The following is a 16,530-nucleotide window of genomic DNA, read 5'->3' on the forward strand; positions in this document are numbered from 1 at the left end:
TTACACAAATTTAATCTTTTTACATGAAGCTGAACCATTTCGAAAAAAAAAAAAAAAAAAAAAAGCCCGGTAACACATTTATACCCCTTTGACAAATGTATCGATTGAGTTTAGACTTTAGACCTACAAAAGTAACCTAACCAGTACGAAATTATCTGAAATGTACTAACTTATTTGCAAATATAGAACCTGAATTTTACTTGCATACCCTAATTAAAATGAGCCCAATTTCTCTCCATTTCCTAAAAAGAAATGGAGAGGCAAGTTCCTATTAATGGTCTGGATCGCATCTTGGCAATATCTAACGCAGACTAACGGTTCTCAATTTACGCATAAAAGTAAAGGAAAAATGGGAGTGAAAGGGGTTATTATTAAAATAGATTGTGAGAGGAAATAGAGATAAAGAAAATGGAGAGGATCCAAATCCAATTAAAATGATCCCTCTTTAATCTGACTTAAATGTTTATTTTCATAGTCACGGGTCCCTAAATAACTTGATAACATGCAGTTGACCTTAAACTGACTCAATTCAACTGAAAACTAACCCAATCTACAAAGTTACACTCGACTAGACCTGGCAAAATCAACCTGACCCGATTGACCCGACCCGAAAGACTGACCTAAGACCCGAAGTGACCCGATCTATATCACTCTTATTGAACCGAAAAAACTAGAAATGACTATTTCTCTGTTATTCATTGACCCGAAAATGATCCGACCTGAAACAATCTGACCCGCTTGACCCGAAAATGACCCAACAACAAACCCGCAACCCGAAATCAATGAGAGACCATACTGACTCGATACGAATTAATCCGATCCGAACCCGATCCGTTGACCCGTTTTGCCAGGTCTACACTCGACCCGATTGATCCGATTGCACGGTTTTGTCTTTTATGGGTGTTTTAGGGCTTATTTGGCATCAATTGATAATCGTATAAATTCATAATTTTATAAACAATGGAAGCCCCACCATAAACCCTTTTTCTTCTTCACTTCTTCCGTGCTCTCTGAATTATGTTTTCATCCGATCCGACTCAAATGTTTATTGTCGTATACTCATTACTTGTACAAGTGATTTGAGATATGTTTCTTAATTTTTTTAATTTGTGGTAGTATATATGAGCAAGAATTCTGAATTGGGTATTTGTTAGATAGTGCATGCCAACTGTTCGACGAAATTCCTGTGAGAAAATCATGGGGTCTGAGGAAAATGTAGCAAAGATGCAAACGGGTACAGTTGATAGAATTTCAGAGCTTCCGGATTTCATCCTGCATAGTATTCTCTCAATGCTCGATACTAAAGAGGTGTGTCGCGCTAGTGTATTGTCTAAGAAGTGGTATGGAGCTTGGTCTTCTGTTCCGGTTTTGGACTTTCAGCTTCGGTACTTCCAGAAATATGGGAATTCTCTCTGTAACTGTGGTGACAATACACTGGAACGGTATTTTGGATTCATAGATAAGACGATGCAAAGATACTCTATGCAGAAGTATAGAATAACAAAAATGCACCTTATGCTTCATAAGATTGATGAAAAGCTAGTGTCTTTGATCGACAAATGGATAATGATCGCTGTGCAAAACCAAATCCAAAATTTTGAAATTGTTTGTAGAGGTAACTACAGCCTGCCCGAGATTTTATTTTGTGCAAAATCGCTTAAAGTTTTGAAATGTGAGTGCGTCAAATTGCCATATTATGAGACTATGGAGCTCGTCTCTCTCGAATACTTAAACTTTTACTTGGACACTTTTGATGAGGATATGCTCCAAAGAATTATCTCTTCCTGCCCCTTGGTTGAGTTAGGTATTAAACGTGGGCCAAGTGACTACTGCCTTGTAAATATTTCACTGCCTTGGATGGAAAAAAGTACTACAAGTGGAACAATGCAATCCAACCTTCAAGAATCTCCGCTTCAAAAGTTTTTTTACAGTGGTCTTGGTCACCATACACTGTGGCCATGGAATATAAATGTAGTTGCATTGAAAAATCTGAGAAACCTGGAGATTGAGTATGCTTCTATTACAGATAATATCGTTTCTGAGCTGGCAAGTGGGCTTGTAGCTTTAGAAAGTTTAGTACTATCGAATTGCTATAATCTGAAATGCATTAAGATCTCAAGCAATTCACTCAAGCAATTTCGAATTGCCAATGCATTATTCTTCATTAAGGTAACGATTGATGCTCCTAAATTGCTCGAGTTTTCATACAACACTGACATAGAGACCTCTCTGTCGTTAGTTAGGGTTCCAGATCACTGTAATGCTCAATTCCTTCCGTTGGACCCGGATCTTCTCACCACCGTTCGGCTTGTTGAGCTGAAGAAGTTTCTTGAAGAGACAAACTTCTTCAAGTCTCTAGTTATTCAGTTGCCTGACCCTCGTAAGGTATGAATTTATATACAGTACATTTCATGATTTCTTTATTAGGTGTAATTTTCTTATCCACTAATGACCATGTACAGTTGTATCGCGATTCTGTACTTTTTGAGTACGGGGTCATACATTATTAGATTTATTACCTAGTGTACTGAATTGTCTGATGATAGTAATGGCGACTATGTTGGCATCTATACAGATTCTGGTCGATGAGGACGTACTGAGGAATACTGGTACTGGCCTACCATACAAACTCAGTGAGTTAAAGCTGTGTCGCCTGTGTGGGAAAAGTGCTCGGAACCTTACAGAATTTTCAGTTGCGGCCTTTCTGGATGCATTGTTTTGGTGTTGCCACCCTGATGTACTGTCACTAACGACAAGTTTACAGAATTCGGCTTCTGAGGTACTTTTTGCTTTACATATCTATCGAGTAGTAAAAACCAGGAATTTCGCCCTAGTGCATTTATAATATTCTGGGTCGTTCAGCAAGCTTGAATCGTGAAAGTATTAGCCAAATTCAAGTACCTGACACATAATTTCCATTTTCCACCATATAATGCATCTTTTTCTGGACTGGATCGTATCATTCAGACCCTCTTGTGTTTCCCTACTTTGTTTTTACAGTTGATTTTGAATGATTTGAAGCGCAAAGTGCATTGCTATAAGCATCCCCTGAGAAGCATCGAACTTGACAGTGCGGATTGCTCAAGCTTACTCTCAGAACCATCAAAAATTGAGACCAGGTTTAGACTATCCTGGTCCCAAGTTTAGCTTACAGGAGAAAACTGGCATCGTATTAGCTCCTTTTTTGTGGTTTTGATGCTGTTGATCTAAGTGGTGGGCTTCTTTTGCGATGGAATGACGATGTCCAAGCATTTCCTATAAAACTGGCATCGTATTAGCTCCAGTATAAAATTGTTGTTTGTACCCCGACTATGAAATTACTCTGTATTTCTGTATTATATTGATCTACGTACTCGCCTATATTGATCATTGGAGGATTTAATCGGCTTGAGTTTATTTATTATCCGAGTCTGGGAAGTTCTTTCAGAATGGTGTTTTTCAAAATCAATAACTTGAATCCTATTCCTTGTTTACGCATCGACATAATCACAACTTATGGGGATTGATACGCATTTTAATTTTATACAATGACCTTACAAAATTAAAACCGTCATTAAAAAGGCATCTACAATGTACAATGACCTTAGAATTCTTACACATCTACGGATAGACTTGTCAAATGGATCATAGGTCGAGCCTTGGGTTGTTCTATACGGTTCATGGTTCTGATTAGAGTTAGAATATGGTATAAACTATTTTAACCACTGATTGGATCATTGAACTAAAACAGTTTCTGATGGATACAAAGTTATTCAAATCTCTAGAGATGGACTTGTGTCATGCTGATCAGGTATGAATGTATGCCCGTTTCATTATTTAGTTATTTTGTTTACGTAATTTTTTCGTGGTTGTGTTGTGTGTTTTCGATCAGGGTTATGCGCTCTTACCTAGTAATGCAACTATGGAAGAAAATAATGAAGATTATGTTTGTATCCATGACTCCATGTAGATTGAGGTAGAAGAGGACCAACTGAACAGTGTTAATACTGGCCCACCATTCAAACTCCGTGAATTAAAGCTGCTTGAAACACGAGCTTGGGACTCTACGGAATCTTCACTCAGGACCTTTCTGGATGGACTGTTTTGGTGTTGCCACCCTGATGTGCTGTCAATTACAACTAATTTACAGAATTCGGCTACTAAGGTATGCTATATTGCATGGTTTTATGGCTGTGGTATTACTTGTATGACCAAAATCACTCGTAACTTACTCGAATCTGAATGACCAAACAAAATTCAAACATACCCTGAATGACCTGGTTCAGAATTGGCCCAACTCATACTGACCCGGTTTCTAGGTGGACTCTTCTGTGTCCTCTACGACCATTATCTCCACAATTCCTCTTTTTTGGATCCGAGTACACTTGTATGTGTCTCAAAACTTGTTGGTCTTCTTGTTTATATGGATTGTATATATAGCCACATAGGTGATATATGTGACCCTAGCTGGAATGAATGTACTTCTTGCCTTGCGGATTGAGGAATGGGAATACAGACTTCCCATCTGGGGGTTTATACTCATTGAAGGCAGTCTTGAGTTATTCATCTCTAGTACGAAATCTTCAGCTCCTTGAAACCGTAATTTGCCATTTTGTTTGGCAGTTGATCATGAGCATCCTCGGGAAAAAAGTTGATTGTTGGAAGGATCCTTTAAACAGAATTGAAGTTGAAGGCATTGAATCCCCTCAATTACTTTCATATTCATCTAAGCTCGAGATTAGGCTCATGTTGTCTTGGTAGTCACTAAGGTATGTTGCAAGAAATATAGTTTTATATGTGTTTTTGCTTTTCTATTGGCTATATGGTTCATCCGGTGGAGTGAACGGTCCTAGCAATACATGTACACCTCCCCGGGCAGTTACAAGTTGATCAATGTATTCTCACTTCCTCTTTTGTTCTTCATCTTGACATACTAGACCTTACACCCCCCCCCCCCCCGCGCCACACACACACACAAAAAAAAAAAAAAACAATGGTATTAAATCTCGGTGTAAGACTTGATCTCGAAAATGTAAGTGATTAACATTTACATATACAGGATATCATGATCCATTTGAGCGAAAAGTTAGTTACGGAGTACTAAATAAATAGATTAGCAAATTTCGTGTATAGGACTTCATTGCAAAAGAATTTGTCTACTTTAATCAGTTTTTTACTTCGTATCAACAAATAAATCTTTTTTTCCTATACGGTAGGCGGTTTCCAACTGTTCCACCTCTTTTATGAGTGTACCCTATTAGAATTTTTTTACTAGAAAAACTATTAAAGTCTAAAACCATCATTTAAGAAGAATACAATATCATCTTCCACTCCTTGATAATTTTCTTTTATTTAATCACCCATTTTTAGATCATTTTTCTTCTTTCGAGTTCATTATTTCTCGCGCTTATATAGAGGAAATCCTTTTATAAAAGAGGAAAAAAAGAACAAAAACGAGTCAATTGACAAAGAAAGCAATTTTGCATTTTTGCCCCCACAATCCGATTTGACTCGGATCCAAATTGATTATACCATCTAATATGAGTATATGACCAAAATGTTTATTATATTGTTCCCTCTATTTCCTCCGTCAAGCCCATTGATCTCGAAATTGAGCCAATATAAGCCACAATTGACAAACCTCAAGGAATACTCGTTATTAACTCTATGTAATTTAATGACAGATTGACAGAGCACATTAGCTCTAACTAAACCTCACAAAGTGACCTAATAATGATTCAAAAATTGTGATCTGATAGACTCAACCCGACTCAATCCCGAAATGACCAAAATGAATAACAACAACAACAGAGCCTTAATCTCAAAATGATTTGGGGTCGGCTGACATGAATCATCTTTTAGAACCGTCCATGTGTGAACGCACACCTCAAAATGCGAAATGATAGAAAAGGAAAATTGAAAAACAAAAGGGGGTGAAACATAATACAAAAGACAAAGATAAACTTATAGGTTTTAAAATCGAAGTCCATAATTCTTTTATAAAAACATAGAATTTAAATCGAGAATAAAGATTAAAACGATTTTAAAAACCGAAGTACAATTTACGGGTCCCCTTAAGTTTTAAGGTAAAATCCTGACCCAAAACTATCTAAACGACTTAAAATGACCCGATCCTAATCTTAATGACCGTTCCGAAAATGAGCCCAATGATTATTTAACCTGAAGTGACTCGATTCGATAATTATTTGACCTGAAGTGACAAAACCCGAACCCAACCCAAATGCCCCATATGTCAATCTAGTACCTAGCAAACCCTAAACGGATCCACACCCGAACTAATCAACCCACCCATTGAACGTACTTTTTTTTTCCTTCTTAATCATTGATCCAAAAATGGGGTTGAATTATATATTACATGTAATTCCTGACCAGTTTGACTCAAAAATGAACCGACCAACATACCTGAAAAACACCCAAAACCGAAAACAACCCATCCTGATAATATGATATTTAAACTGACCAGACTCAAACTGAATCAATCCAATTGATCCGTTTGTCAAGTCTATAACTTAACTCAAAGTATATCCACTGCACGTCTACACACGTGACATGTCTTATTCACCTGTCTACTCAATTTTTGGCGCCAAAAAAAAACTACTGTACTCCACAATTTATCCCCAATTTATTAGGTCTACCCACTGTTCAAGCAAATAAGTAACTATTTTCTGCAAAATTGACCCAGAAATCATGAAGGGATCCAACTGAATTTACCGGGTATATGTTTTCTTTTCTTCTATTTATTTAATTAGCATGTTGCATAACTATGGTAGTTGGTATCTAGTAATTTGAGTTGGGTTTTTCAGAATTTTAATTAGTAGTAAAGATATGAACATAAACTGTGAATTGGGTATTTGTTAGTTTAGTTAAAGATTAAGAATTTAGATAGTGCACGCCAACTGTTCGACGAAATTCCTGTTAGAAAATCATGGAGTTTGGGGAGAATGTACCAGAGATGCAAATGAGAAGGTGGTATTCTGCATGATATTCTTTCAATGCTTGATACCAAAGAGGCTGGTCGTGCCAGCGTATTGTCTAAGCGGTGGTATGTTGTTTGGTCTTCCATTTCGGTTTTGGATTTTCGGCCTCAATACTTTACGGAATTTTGGGATATTATTTACAACTATGATGATGATTCAGTTCAGCGCTTTGTGGGGATCATAGACAAGACCATGCAAAGATACCTTGTGCAGAAGTATAGAATAAGAAAGATGTATCTTATGGTACCTAAGGTTGATGAAAAGGTAGCAACTTTGGTTGATAAGTGGATAATGATCGCAGTGCAAAACCAAATTCAGAAATTGGAAATCTGGGTTCGAGGTGAAATTAAATACTGGCTGCCTGAGATTCTATTTTCTGCAAAATCGCTGAAATATTTGAAATGTTTGAGGATTGGTCTGCCATATTATGAGACGATGGAGCTCATCTCTCTCGAGTATTTGAGTTTGGAGCCGTCAGATGTAGATGACAACATGCTTCAAAGAATTATCTCATCCTGCCCCTTGGTTGAATTAGATATTACATGTAATTTCTTGGATAACATTTTACTTCCGTGGATGAGAAAAGTTGATGGAATTGAAGGCTGTAATAGTGGAACAATGCAATCCTACATAGCATGTCCGCTTCAAAAATTTGTCTATACTGGTCTTGGTTTGGAAGACTCTTGGCCATGGAACATGAATGTGGTTGCATTGAAAAACTTGAGAAAGCTGGAGATTTGTTGGGCTTCTATTTCAGATGATGTTGTTTCTGAGCTGGCATCTGGGCTTATAGCATTAGAAAGTTTAGTATTGGAGTCGTGCTTAAGGCTGAAATGCATTAAGATCTCAAGCATTTCGCTGAAAGAATTTCGAATTGGAGATGACCTAAACGTGAAGAATAACGAATTTCCTAATGAAGATGGCCTAGACTTGATGAAGATTACAATTGACACCCCTAACTTACTCGATTTTTCGTACAACTGTAAAGTGGAGACTTCTCTGTCGCTGATACGAATGCCAGATCATTGTAATGCTCATTTCTTTCCATTGGTGGAGGATGCTATAAACACCGTTTGGTTTGTTAAACTAAAGAAGTTTCTCACTGAAACAAACCTCTTCAAATCTCTAGCGATGGACTTGTGTTTTTCTGATCAGGTATAAAATAACTACAAATTTATGCTCACTTCATGATTTATTTATTATGTTTAATTGTCTTGTGTCCAAATGACTAAACATAGTTGTATTACGGTTGTGTATTTTCTAGTGGGGGCTATACACGCTTACCTAGTAGTGTAACCATGGATGAAAATAATGAAGATTATGTTTGCATCTTTATAGACTGTGATAGAAGAGGACCAACTGAACAATGTTGTTACTGGCCCACCGTACCAACTCAGAGAGTTAAAGCTGCTTGAAACACGCCCTTGGGATTCTACAAAATCTTCACTTGTGGCCTAACTGGATGGACTGTTATGGTGTTGCCACCCTGATGTGCTGTCAATGACGACCAATTTACAAGATTCGGCAGCTAAGGTATGCTATGTTGCATGTGCTTTCAATAACAAGTCTGTTTTGTTTGTTATATGCTTTGATGGCCTATTAAATTTAAATGAAAACTTTTGTTATCATGTGTATGGACGGTATAGTTGGTGGAGCAGGCAATAGTTTAAAATTCCTCTCACAAAGAAGTGGGGTGGGACCCTTGGATTCGATGGAGAATAGGAGGGATTTAGGAGAAGAGGGTGGTGGGAGCTTTGCTCCTTTGGATAATGCATTACCCTAGGGAGGAGAAGAGGGTGGTGGGATCTAAATTGACTCAACTCATGTACTAACATACAAACATGAATACGTCCCCTCACCTTAGCCAACCCTACTCGATCTTGATTTTGCTTTTCCTAAACTTACCATTACTCTTACTCAAATCTGAAACAATTTTCTGGATCGTATATATCGCCAGTATAGGTGATATACGTGACCCGAGCGGGAATCAGTGTATCCTTGCCTCGCCTATTTACAATGTAGTAAAAACCAAGAGATCTCAGTTTTATTTGGCCATTTTTTTTTTTCAAGTAGGAGTAATTCTTGTGATCACAATTCCTGCCGATGATCTAGATGTGCTAAACTAGTATACATATCTTGAAGCCGATTATGTTATGTAGGCTTTGCTATCGTCTTGACTCATGAGCAGTGGAGGGACGGGACTAGTGACTTCCCATATGGGGTTCTATACTCTTTAGTCATTACAGCCTATTTACAGGCAGGGTTGACGGTTTCTTCTCTAGTATGAAACCTGAAGTGCCCTAACATTTTAATTTGGCAATCGTTTTATTTTGGCAGTTGATCTTGAGCATCCTCAGGGAAAAAGTGAATTGCTGGAAGGATCCCTTGAAAAGCATTGAATTTGAAGGCTTGGAACCCTCTCAATTACTTTCATATCCACACGAGCTTGAGATCAAGCTCAGGTTGTCTTGGCAGTGACTAACTAGTACGAGTACAACTTATATTAAAGACTACCTTAGCACCTCGGTAGCATTTTCAGCCATACACAGGTATGAGGTATCGTTGTAACTAATAAAAGTCCAACAATGATGTTTTTTTAGGAATCCAGTGATAACAACAGCGAGATGCAATTTGAAGAGGACTCGTTTATCTTCATCACATGTTCGTTCCGAGGCTTCTTTTAAGCAAGTTTTTGTGGAGCATAAAAAAATTCATGGTTAACCTTTTGTTTCAATGCCTGTGAGGCTGTGACCCATGATATCTAACAATTTCAGGGGTAGTTGGTTGTATAATGGTTGATAATATAACTAAACATAGTTGTATCGCGGTTAGTCCATTGTACGTGTTGTATATTCAATGTTCTAGTTTGAACTTTTGTGCTTCATTGTGTTGCTAAAACAAGGGTTACGCCACGTACGTCTAATTGTCATTGACCCTTACCTTAGAGCTGGCAAACAATGACACGAAACGAAAACACGACACGAACCCGACATGAAACTAATGGGTTTGGGTTGAGGCTTAATGACCCATTTATATAAATGGGTCGACACGAACACAACACGATATTTAATAGGGTTGGGTTTGGGTTGAGGCTTAATGACACTGACACGAACCCGACACGATCCGATCTGTTTGCCAGAACTACCTTACCTCACAGATCGCTGGAGATATTGAGGCTCTGAGATAATGTTGTTAAATATTAAATAGGATCGGTTATTTTGAATTGCAAATAAATGATCTAGTTAATCACACTATTAAAACCTATGAAACATCTACTTGAAGAATGATTTACTTACAAAACCACTGTTTACCTGTAGAGCGCGGGACAATAACTATTAATGGTTAATTTTTCAAATTTTACTGAGTATACTTAAACCAATCATTTAACACAATTTCTTCGTTCTAGAGGTGTACACTGGGCTGGGCTGTCACTTTGTGGCCCAGATGCAACACTAAAAAAAGGATTGGGCTGGGCTGTACTCCATAATTTTGGCCCTTGTCCGGCCCATATAGTGGGTTTTTAGCGTTTTTTGTGGGTCAAGTCGGGCTAGGCTGAAAATCTAGGGCCCTACCCGGATAGAGAGAGGGCTGGCTAGAAAAAACCAGCCCACTAGTGCGGGTTGGGCCAAGCTAGCCCTCACCGTTGAGCAGTTCTACTCATTGTCATTGATTTCCTCTGTATGTTATTGATCTACGTACTCGCCTATAGCAGAGAAGCAAAGGGGTAATGTTGATAGAATTTCGAACCTTCCGGATTTTATCCTGCATGACATTCTCTTAATCCTCGATACCAAAGAGGCGGGTCGCACTAGTGAATAATGGCTGCCTGGCAGGCATTTGATATACGAGGAGCATACATAGGCAAGAGAGGATATAACACATTCACCAACCAACAACCGCGGCAATCATAAGTGAACTTATCCGAGTTAAAGTTTATCAAACTAAATGATAAATATCAAACTAACATAGACCCATTGACGACAATTAGTTTCAGACGAGTGACAAAACCATAAATACAAATAACCTTAAAAAAAAAAATTAACAAATCAAATAGCCTTCCAAACTGTGTCTTGAATGGGAATATCCGGGTCGAAACAACGTTTCGTCAACATGTCAATGTCGTACTACATGAAACTTGCAGCGCCATCAACTCGAGACTGTAATTCTTCACCAACGCAGACTCAATTGTACGTCGAGGTACTGAGAGTCATTATTAGTCTCTTCAACTTCAATCTGTTTCAAAGGATGTTCCAAACATTTGACCATATCCGTCAGCTTATTCAGCAAAGGCTGCAAAACAACAATCGTATGTGAGTTCAATAACAGAGATAGAGTCGAATACACGCCTCATTGAAAAATTAAAACCCGTTACCAAGCATATATATTGACCAAAATTTCCTTTGCTGATCAATGTCTAACAAACTTAAATTAGAAGTTAGTTTGTGACGATTCTCAAGGTTGGATCTACATTCGTTTATTAACCTTGTAACGAAAGCAAAGGATACACATTAAGAAGGTGCGAGACTAACAGAACAGTTACTCCCATGACCATCCCTTCTCTACCGAATCTCTTCATCAAAACAAAGAATCTGTGTTTGGCGAGTCCTCGAGACTCACTCGTTACCATGACTAGTGCCAAAACAATTTGCATAAAGGAAAATCAGCCCCTAATTAGACTGAAGTAACCCAAAGCAAAAACATCAACATACCTCAACTTTCAATTTATGATGGCCAGACTTAACTCGCAAAGAAATTATAGTAGGGCGGCAAGTCCAGAATAAACCATTTAAAAAAGCTGAAAGCAAGGAGCTTGAGAATTCGCAATATGACATGTTTAAGTTCAGCTCTCCGATATCACAAGGGGGTTCAAGTTCAGCATTTCCGCTTTCTTCTTCATTATCATTATCATCATCATCATCATCATCAGACTTGAAGAACACAATCATAAGAGTTTGTTAGCAAAGTTAATGAAAACATAAACTCGAGTCTAATCTAAACAATTATATGCAGTTCATTTGTGATACCTCAGACGATTTTTTGCGTCCGTCAAAGAGCATAAATTTCAAAACATTGCAGCTGTTTAGTCCTTTCAAGAGCTTCTTCAATATGAAAAATCCGTCAGTATCAAGATAGCGAGCCTTTGTACGGACATGGATGGTACAACTGGCTTGACTATGAATGGTGATAGATAAGGGCGGTTCTATTTCGCCATCAAATTTGAACTTGTTCAAATTTGGAGCATCAATCACAACATTTAACAAATTGTCGCAATCATAAAAGCCAATATGTTTTAGTTGGGTATGCGATATTTTGATATTCGACAGCATATCACAGCAAATAAAAACCAATTTCTCTAGCGAGGTGAGTTCAAGTAGTATTTCAGCAAGAGCCTTGGCCGTAGTAGAAAGACTAGTTACCAGCAGATGCCTCAAATTTCTCAATAAACCACGATTTGAGATAATCGGCCAAGGGTTCACGCCGTTGGTATTGTACATAAAAGACTTAAGACTAGAAGTCTCGAGAATGACTCTCCCGTCTTCAGGTACATTTCCATCAATATAGAGATACTCCAGTTTACTATGACGAGGAATCACTAAATTTTTTATGCTATCGCAAAACGAGAGAACCAATTTTTTCAGTAACAGACATGAACTAACAATATGAAATAGCATACGCTCCTCTACAACGACTTGACCTAAAACCAAAGACTCGAGAGACACGAGATCCAGAGCTTCATAGTAGGGTATCTCGACATTAGAAAAATGAAGGTGTCTTAACGAGTTAGCACAAAACAGAAAACGGGGTAATTTGTAATCAGCGAGACCTCCAAGATTAATTTCCGCAACTTGGTTACGCACAGCTATCTCAAGCCACTCATCAACTTTGCAACCCAACGGTAAATCAGCAGCTGGATGATCAAGTGTGAACGTCGTAATAGGCAGGTTTTCTTTCGAATATCTTTGCATTCTAGTATCTATATATTCCACTGTAAATTTTTGACGATAAAAATCCAGATTTGGGTTCGTAACGCAGACTTGATTCCATCTTTTCGACAAGACGCTAGTTCTATATGCCTCTTTCGTATCCAGATAAGAAACAATACGACGTCTAATAGAATCCGGTAAATCTGAGAGCCTATCCTTAGAATTAAACTGCCCGTCTTTCGGGTTATTGCAATCCTTCATCATATTCTCCAAGGAATTTCGTTGAACAGGTTGAAGAAGTTGATTGAATGTGTGTATTCGATAAAAAAAGAGGTAGATATATATAGTGGAGTCAATTAGGGTTGAACAAAAATATACGATACGGTTTTGTTATATAGTAAAACCAATACAATAACCTAAAGATACAAGATGTCTAGAAAAAGGAAAGTGTACAAATTACAATTAAATAGGAAAGTGAATTGGAAAAACCCAATAATATAATATCTACAAACAAGATATGGAAACTAGCTCATTTCGATCTCAACCGAGACCGAAAAAGGTAAATTCGTTATAAAGCTTGCGAGTTTAAACCAAACCGAGTCCATTTCATAAATTACTTTCGCTGTTGCGGTTGAAATTTACTTCCGCTGTTTCATTTAACTTACCTTTCAATTGATCTTGGAGGACAACAATTTACCACGAAGATGATATGATAAAAATTTATAAATAAATTTAAATATTATTTGAGACGTAGAAATTTATAAATTGAACCACGAATATAATTATGCCTTGGAAACAAAGACTGAAAGTAACACAGAAAAACAAAAACATGAACATACCTCAACTGTCAAATTATGGCGGCAAAAATCAACTCGCAAAGAAATTATATGAGAGTGGCAAGCCGAAATTTGAGTCCATCTTTTCAACAAGACGCTAGTTCTATACGCCTCTTTTGTACCCAGATGAGAAATGATATGATGTATAATTAAATCCGGCAAATATGAGAGCCTATCCCTAGAATTGAACTGCCCAGGTTTTGATTTCTTTCAATCGGGTATCATTTTCTGTGCGGAATTTCGTCGAACAGGTAGACTGCACCCTGTAAATGTAAAACTTCTAAGTACACAACAATTCTTGTATAAAACCGTTTTGCTCGAGTTTTGTGGGGAGGTAGAGGGGAAAGTTTTTGAATGAAGTTGTGGAAATTTTAAATTAAATTTTCATTTCGAAAGAAAAGAATTGAGTTTGAGAACTGGGAAATGCTCAACTTGTATTTAACTCAATTTCAACCAACATAATAAATTTGGATTTTCGGAAAATAAATAAATAAATAAAACTAACTGTCGAGTGTCGCCAAATGGTGGCTCCAATTTCGGTCCAATAAATCTCGTCTTAAGATTAAAACGGGCTTTATAGTATACCACATTACCAGGAGAAAAAGGAATACGTATCGGATGTATTATCTCATATCCTTCCAATTTTTTGAGTTTATATGTATTTTTTTGAGCATTTAAAAAATTTATAAGTTCTATAATAATTTTTTGATGGCAAATCTCAAAATTAATTAAATTTATAAGTATAGTTTTTGAGCAATGTTGTATTTTTTTCGCTTGATGTTTTAATGGACGAGCTCAAAAGCTTTATACTAAAAATTTATATTTTTTTAAATAAAACTAAAAAAATTTATCATAAAACTCTGAAAGTACAAAATCGGATGTACTACCTCTAATGTATAATCTATATACTAACATTACCACCTACATAGATAAGACAAGTGGTATGTTATTTGACATGTCTTAAAGTTTAAAACGGATATACTAATCTGAAATGATAATTTGTAAACTCGGTATCACTTGATGTCGCTCTAAAATTGGCCATAGATAGTAAAAACTTAGCTCACAACAACATTTCACCACCACCAAAGTTGGCTGGTGTGAGTGGTAAGGGCTCTTATCACTTAACCAAGTGGTCAGATTACCACAATTGTCGGTAGGAGATAGTCCTGATCAACACCACAAAAAACAAACATAACATAAAAAACATTCGTAATTTATTTTCGCAATACGTTTTTTTTTTACTCATTACAGTACTTTTTGCGCAATATTTTCCATTTACCTACCCTTATGTTACTAACAAACACAAATCTAATTCTCTCATATCCCAAAATTAGAACCTTGCGAATCGATCAAATTACAACAAAAAATCTCAATTATGAATCATAATTTGATTAAATTACATGTACTTAACTTCTAAATTACAATTAATTGTTCAAACTAATATTTGTTTTTATGTTCTTTAGTATTTTTTTTTTTTTTTTTAATTAGGGTTTGATATTTGGACGATAATGTTTGGTGGCATCATGGATATTACCACCTAAATCAAGCTTCTGGATTGTGATTTTGCATCGCATCTTCCCCCTCGCCTTTTGCTTGATTCTCCTCGTGCCAGGCGAAGCTCCAAGTTACCTCCTTTCATATTAGAAATCGTGTTTTTGTTGTTCTTAAGAAAGAAGATACATGCTGGCGACGGTAGATTAGCCATCTCCACAATACGGAGTCAAGTTGTCGCAGTCTTCCACTTTGCTCACCGTCGGAAGCCCACAACGATGATCAAACTTGTGATTGTTGTTCGTCTTGAATCAATGGCTGACATTGATGTACTGTTTAACTTTTTTTTTTAAAATTTATTTTCAATGTAGTACAAAACGGGACATGAATTAGGTGAGAAAAAAATGAGGGGTAATTTGGGAAAAAGTGTACTGTGTTGAGTAAAATGCGTACTGCGAAAATCTAGCCACAAAACATTTCACCACCGATTTATTAATTTTCCAGTAGGTCTCATGAGAGACAATTTCCTACTAATTTAGTGGGAGACATAATAGGGAAAAAAGAAATTCAGTGGTTCCTCGCACCATCATGTGAGACGTCTCTCAATAATGAGAGACCGTCTCTCTGGAGTTATTGGTCATTTATAATGAATCCGTGACTATAAAATGATATTTTAGTACTCCGGCTTCTTCGCAATGATCTTCTACATTTGTTTTCTGCAATTTTCAATGCGGTACTTTAACCATAACTTTTAGTATTTATATACTGTATTTTTATGTTCGGTTGAATTCGAACATGTGACCTATTTATCAGGTTATCACTTTCTAAGCCTCTAGGCTAACACGAGTTCAGTTTTTGTGAGCTCGTGTATTGTCTCAACTAAGCTAGTTTTTTTTTTTTTTTTTTTTTTTTTTTTTTTTGGGGTATCAACTAAGCTGGTCGACATTTAGAAATACGTATTTTAATTTTTTAAGGGCGGAAAAATACAAATCGAGGTATGGACTATGGTTTACGTTTCGGCTTTCTCTCCTTAGAGAAATGCTTGACTTTTTTTATAACCGATTTAGAATTTGGATATTTTATTCAAAGTATATGTCATATGGTATCACAAGAAATCAAGAAAATTAAGACCGATTTGTGAGGGTTTCAAAGATAAACGTCACTGCATTTTGATGCCGTTTGGGCAAAACTACGGTAGAAACTCCGGTTTGCAGGACGACATGGGTCCTTAAAGCATAAACTAAAGCTGAAACAAAGATGAAGTATTTCATTGTGATTCAGTCAATCTAACAATCCGACTGA

General features: G+C 36.9%; 5 protein-coding genes across 7 annotated transcripts in view; 4 read left to right on the forward strand and 1 right to left on the reverse strand.

The window, feature by feature from the left end:
* LOC141606206 (uncharacterized) overlaps window positions 1–9,634 on the forward strand; it is a 44,780-nt gene extending 35,146 nt beyond the window's left edge. For both annotated transcript variants that reach the window (XM_074425247.1, XM_074425249.1), the window contains one exon: window positions 9,578–9,634. The gene's annotated coding sequence lies outside the window, so the exon portion shown is untranslated. The remainder of the gene's footprint in view (window positions 1–9,577) is intronic.
* LOC141606201 (putative F-box/LRR-repeat protein At5g41840) lies at window positions 972–3,426 on the forward strand. The gene is made up of 3 exons (XM_074425241.1): window positions 972–2,385; window positions 2,576–2,779; window positions 3,001–3,426. The coding sequence occupies exons 1-3, from the start codon at window positions 1,162–1,164 to the stop codon at window positions 3,145–3,147; spliced, it is 1,575 nt and encodes a 524-aa protein (XP_074281342.1). The 5' UTR covers window positions 972–1,161; the 3' UTR covers window positions 3,148–3,426.
* On the forward strand, window positions 3,671–4,994 carry LOC141606202 (uncharacterized). Its single transcript, XM_074425242.1, has 3 exons — window positions 3,671–3,790; window positions 3,950–4,144; window positions 4,603–4,994. Exons 1-3 carry the CDS (start codon window positions 3,737–3,739, stop codon window positions 4,738–4,740), a joined length of 387 nt encoding a protein of 128 aa, XP_074281343.1. The 5' UTR covers window positions 3,671–3,736; the 3' UTR covers window positions 4,741–4,994.
* On the forward strand, window positions 6,897–9,834 carry LOC141606205 (uncharacterized). Its single transcript, XM_074425245.1, has 3 exons — window positions 6,897–8,132; window positions 8,316–8,510; window positions 9,315–9,834. Exons 1-2 carry the CDS (start codon window positions 6,993–6,995, stop codon window positions 8,433–8,435), a joined length of 1,260 nt encoding a protein of 419 aa, XP_074281346.1. The 5' UTR covers window positions 6,897–6,992; the 3' UTR covers window positions 8,436–8,510; window positions 9,315–9,834.
* Window positions 9,835–10,861: 1,027 nt separating this feature from the next.
* Window positions 10,862–14,148, reverse strand: LOC141609294 (uncharacterized). 2 transcript variants are annotated; one of them, XR_012527343.1, is made up of 3 exons: window positions 13,741–14,148; window positions 11,687–11,905; window positions 10,862–11,267 (listed from the first exon to the last, which is right to left on the reverse strand). XR_012527343.1 is itself a non-coding variant. In XM_074428400.1 (3 exons), the coding sequence occupies exons 1-3, from the start codon at window positions 13,163–13,165 to the stop codon at window positions 11,145–11,147; spliced, it is 1,506 nt and encodes a 501-aa protein (XP_074284501.1). In that variant the 5' UTR covers window positions 13,166–13,289; the 3' UTR covers window positions 10,862–11,144. The 2 variants fall into 2 exon arrangements, 1 of the variants encoding a protein (XP_074284501.1); XM_074428400.1 differs by lacking the exon at window positions 13,741–14,148 and adding an exon at window positions 12,002–13,289.
* Window positions 14,149–16,530: the final 2,382 nt, after the last annotated feature.

This window comes from Silene latifolia, chromosome 10 (assembly GCF_048544455.1).
Source record: "Silene latifolia isolate original U9 population chromosome 10, ASM4854445v1, whole genome shotgun sequence".
Taxonomy (NCBI): domain Eukaryota; kingdom Viridiplantae; phylum Streptophyta; class Magnoliopsida; order Caryophyllales; family Caryophyllaceae; genus Silene; species Silene latifolia.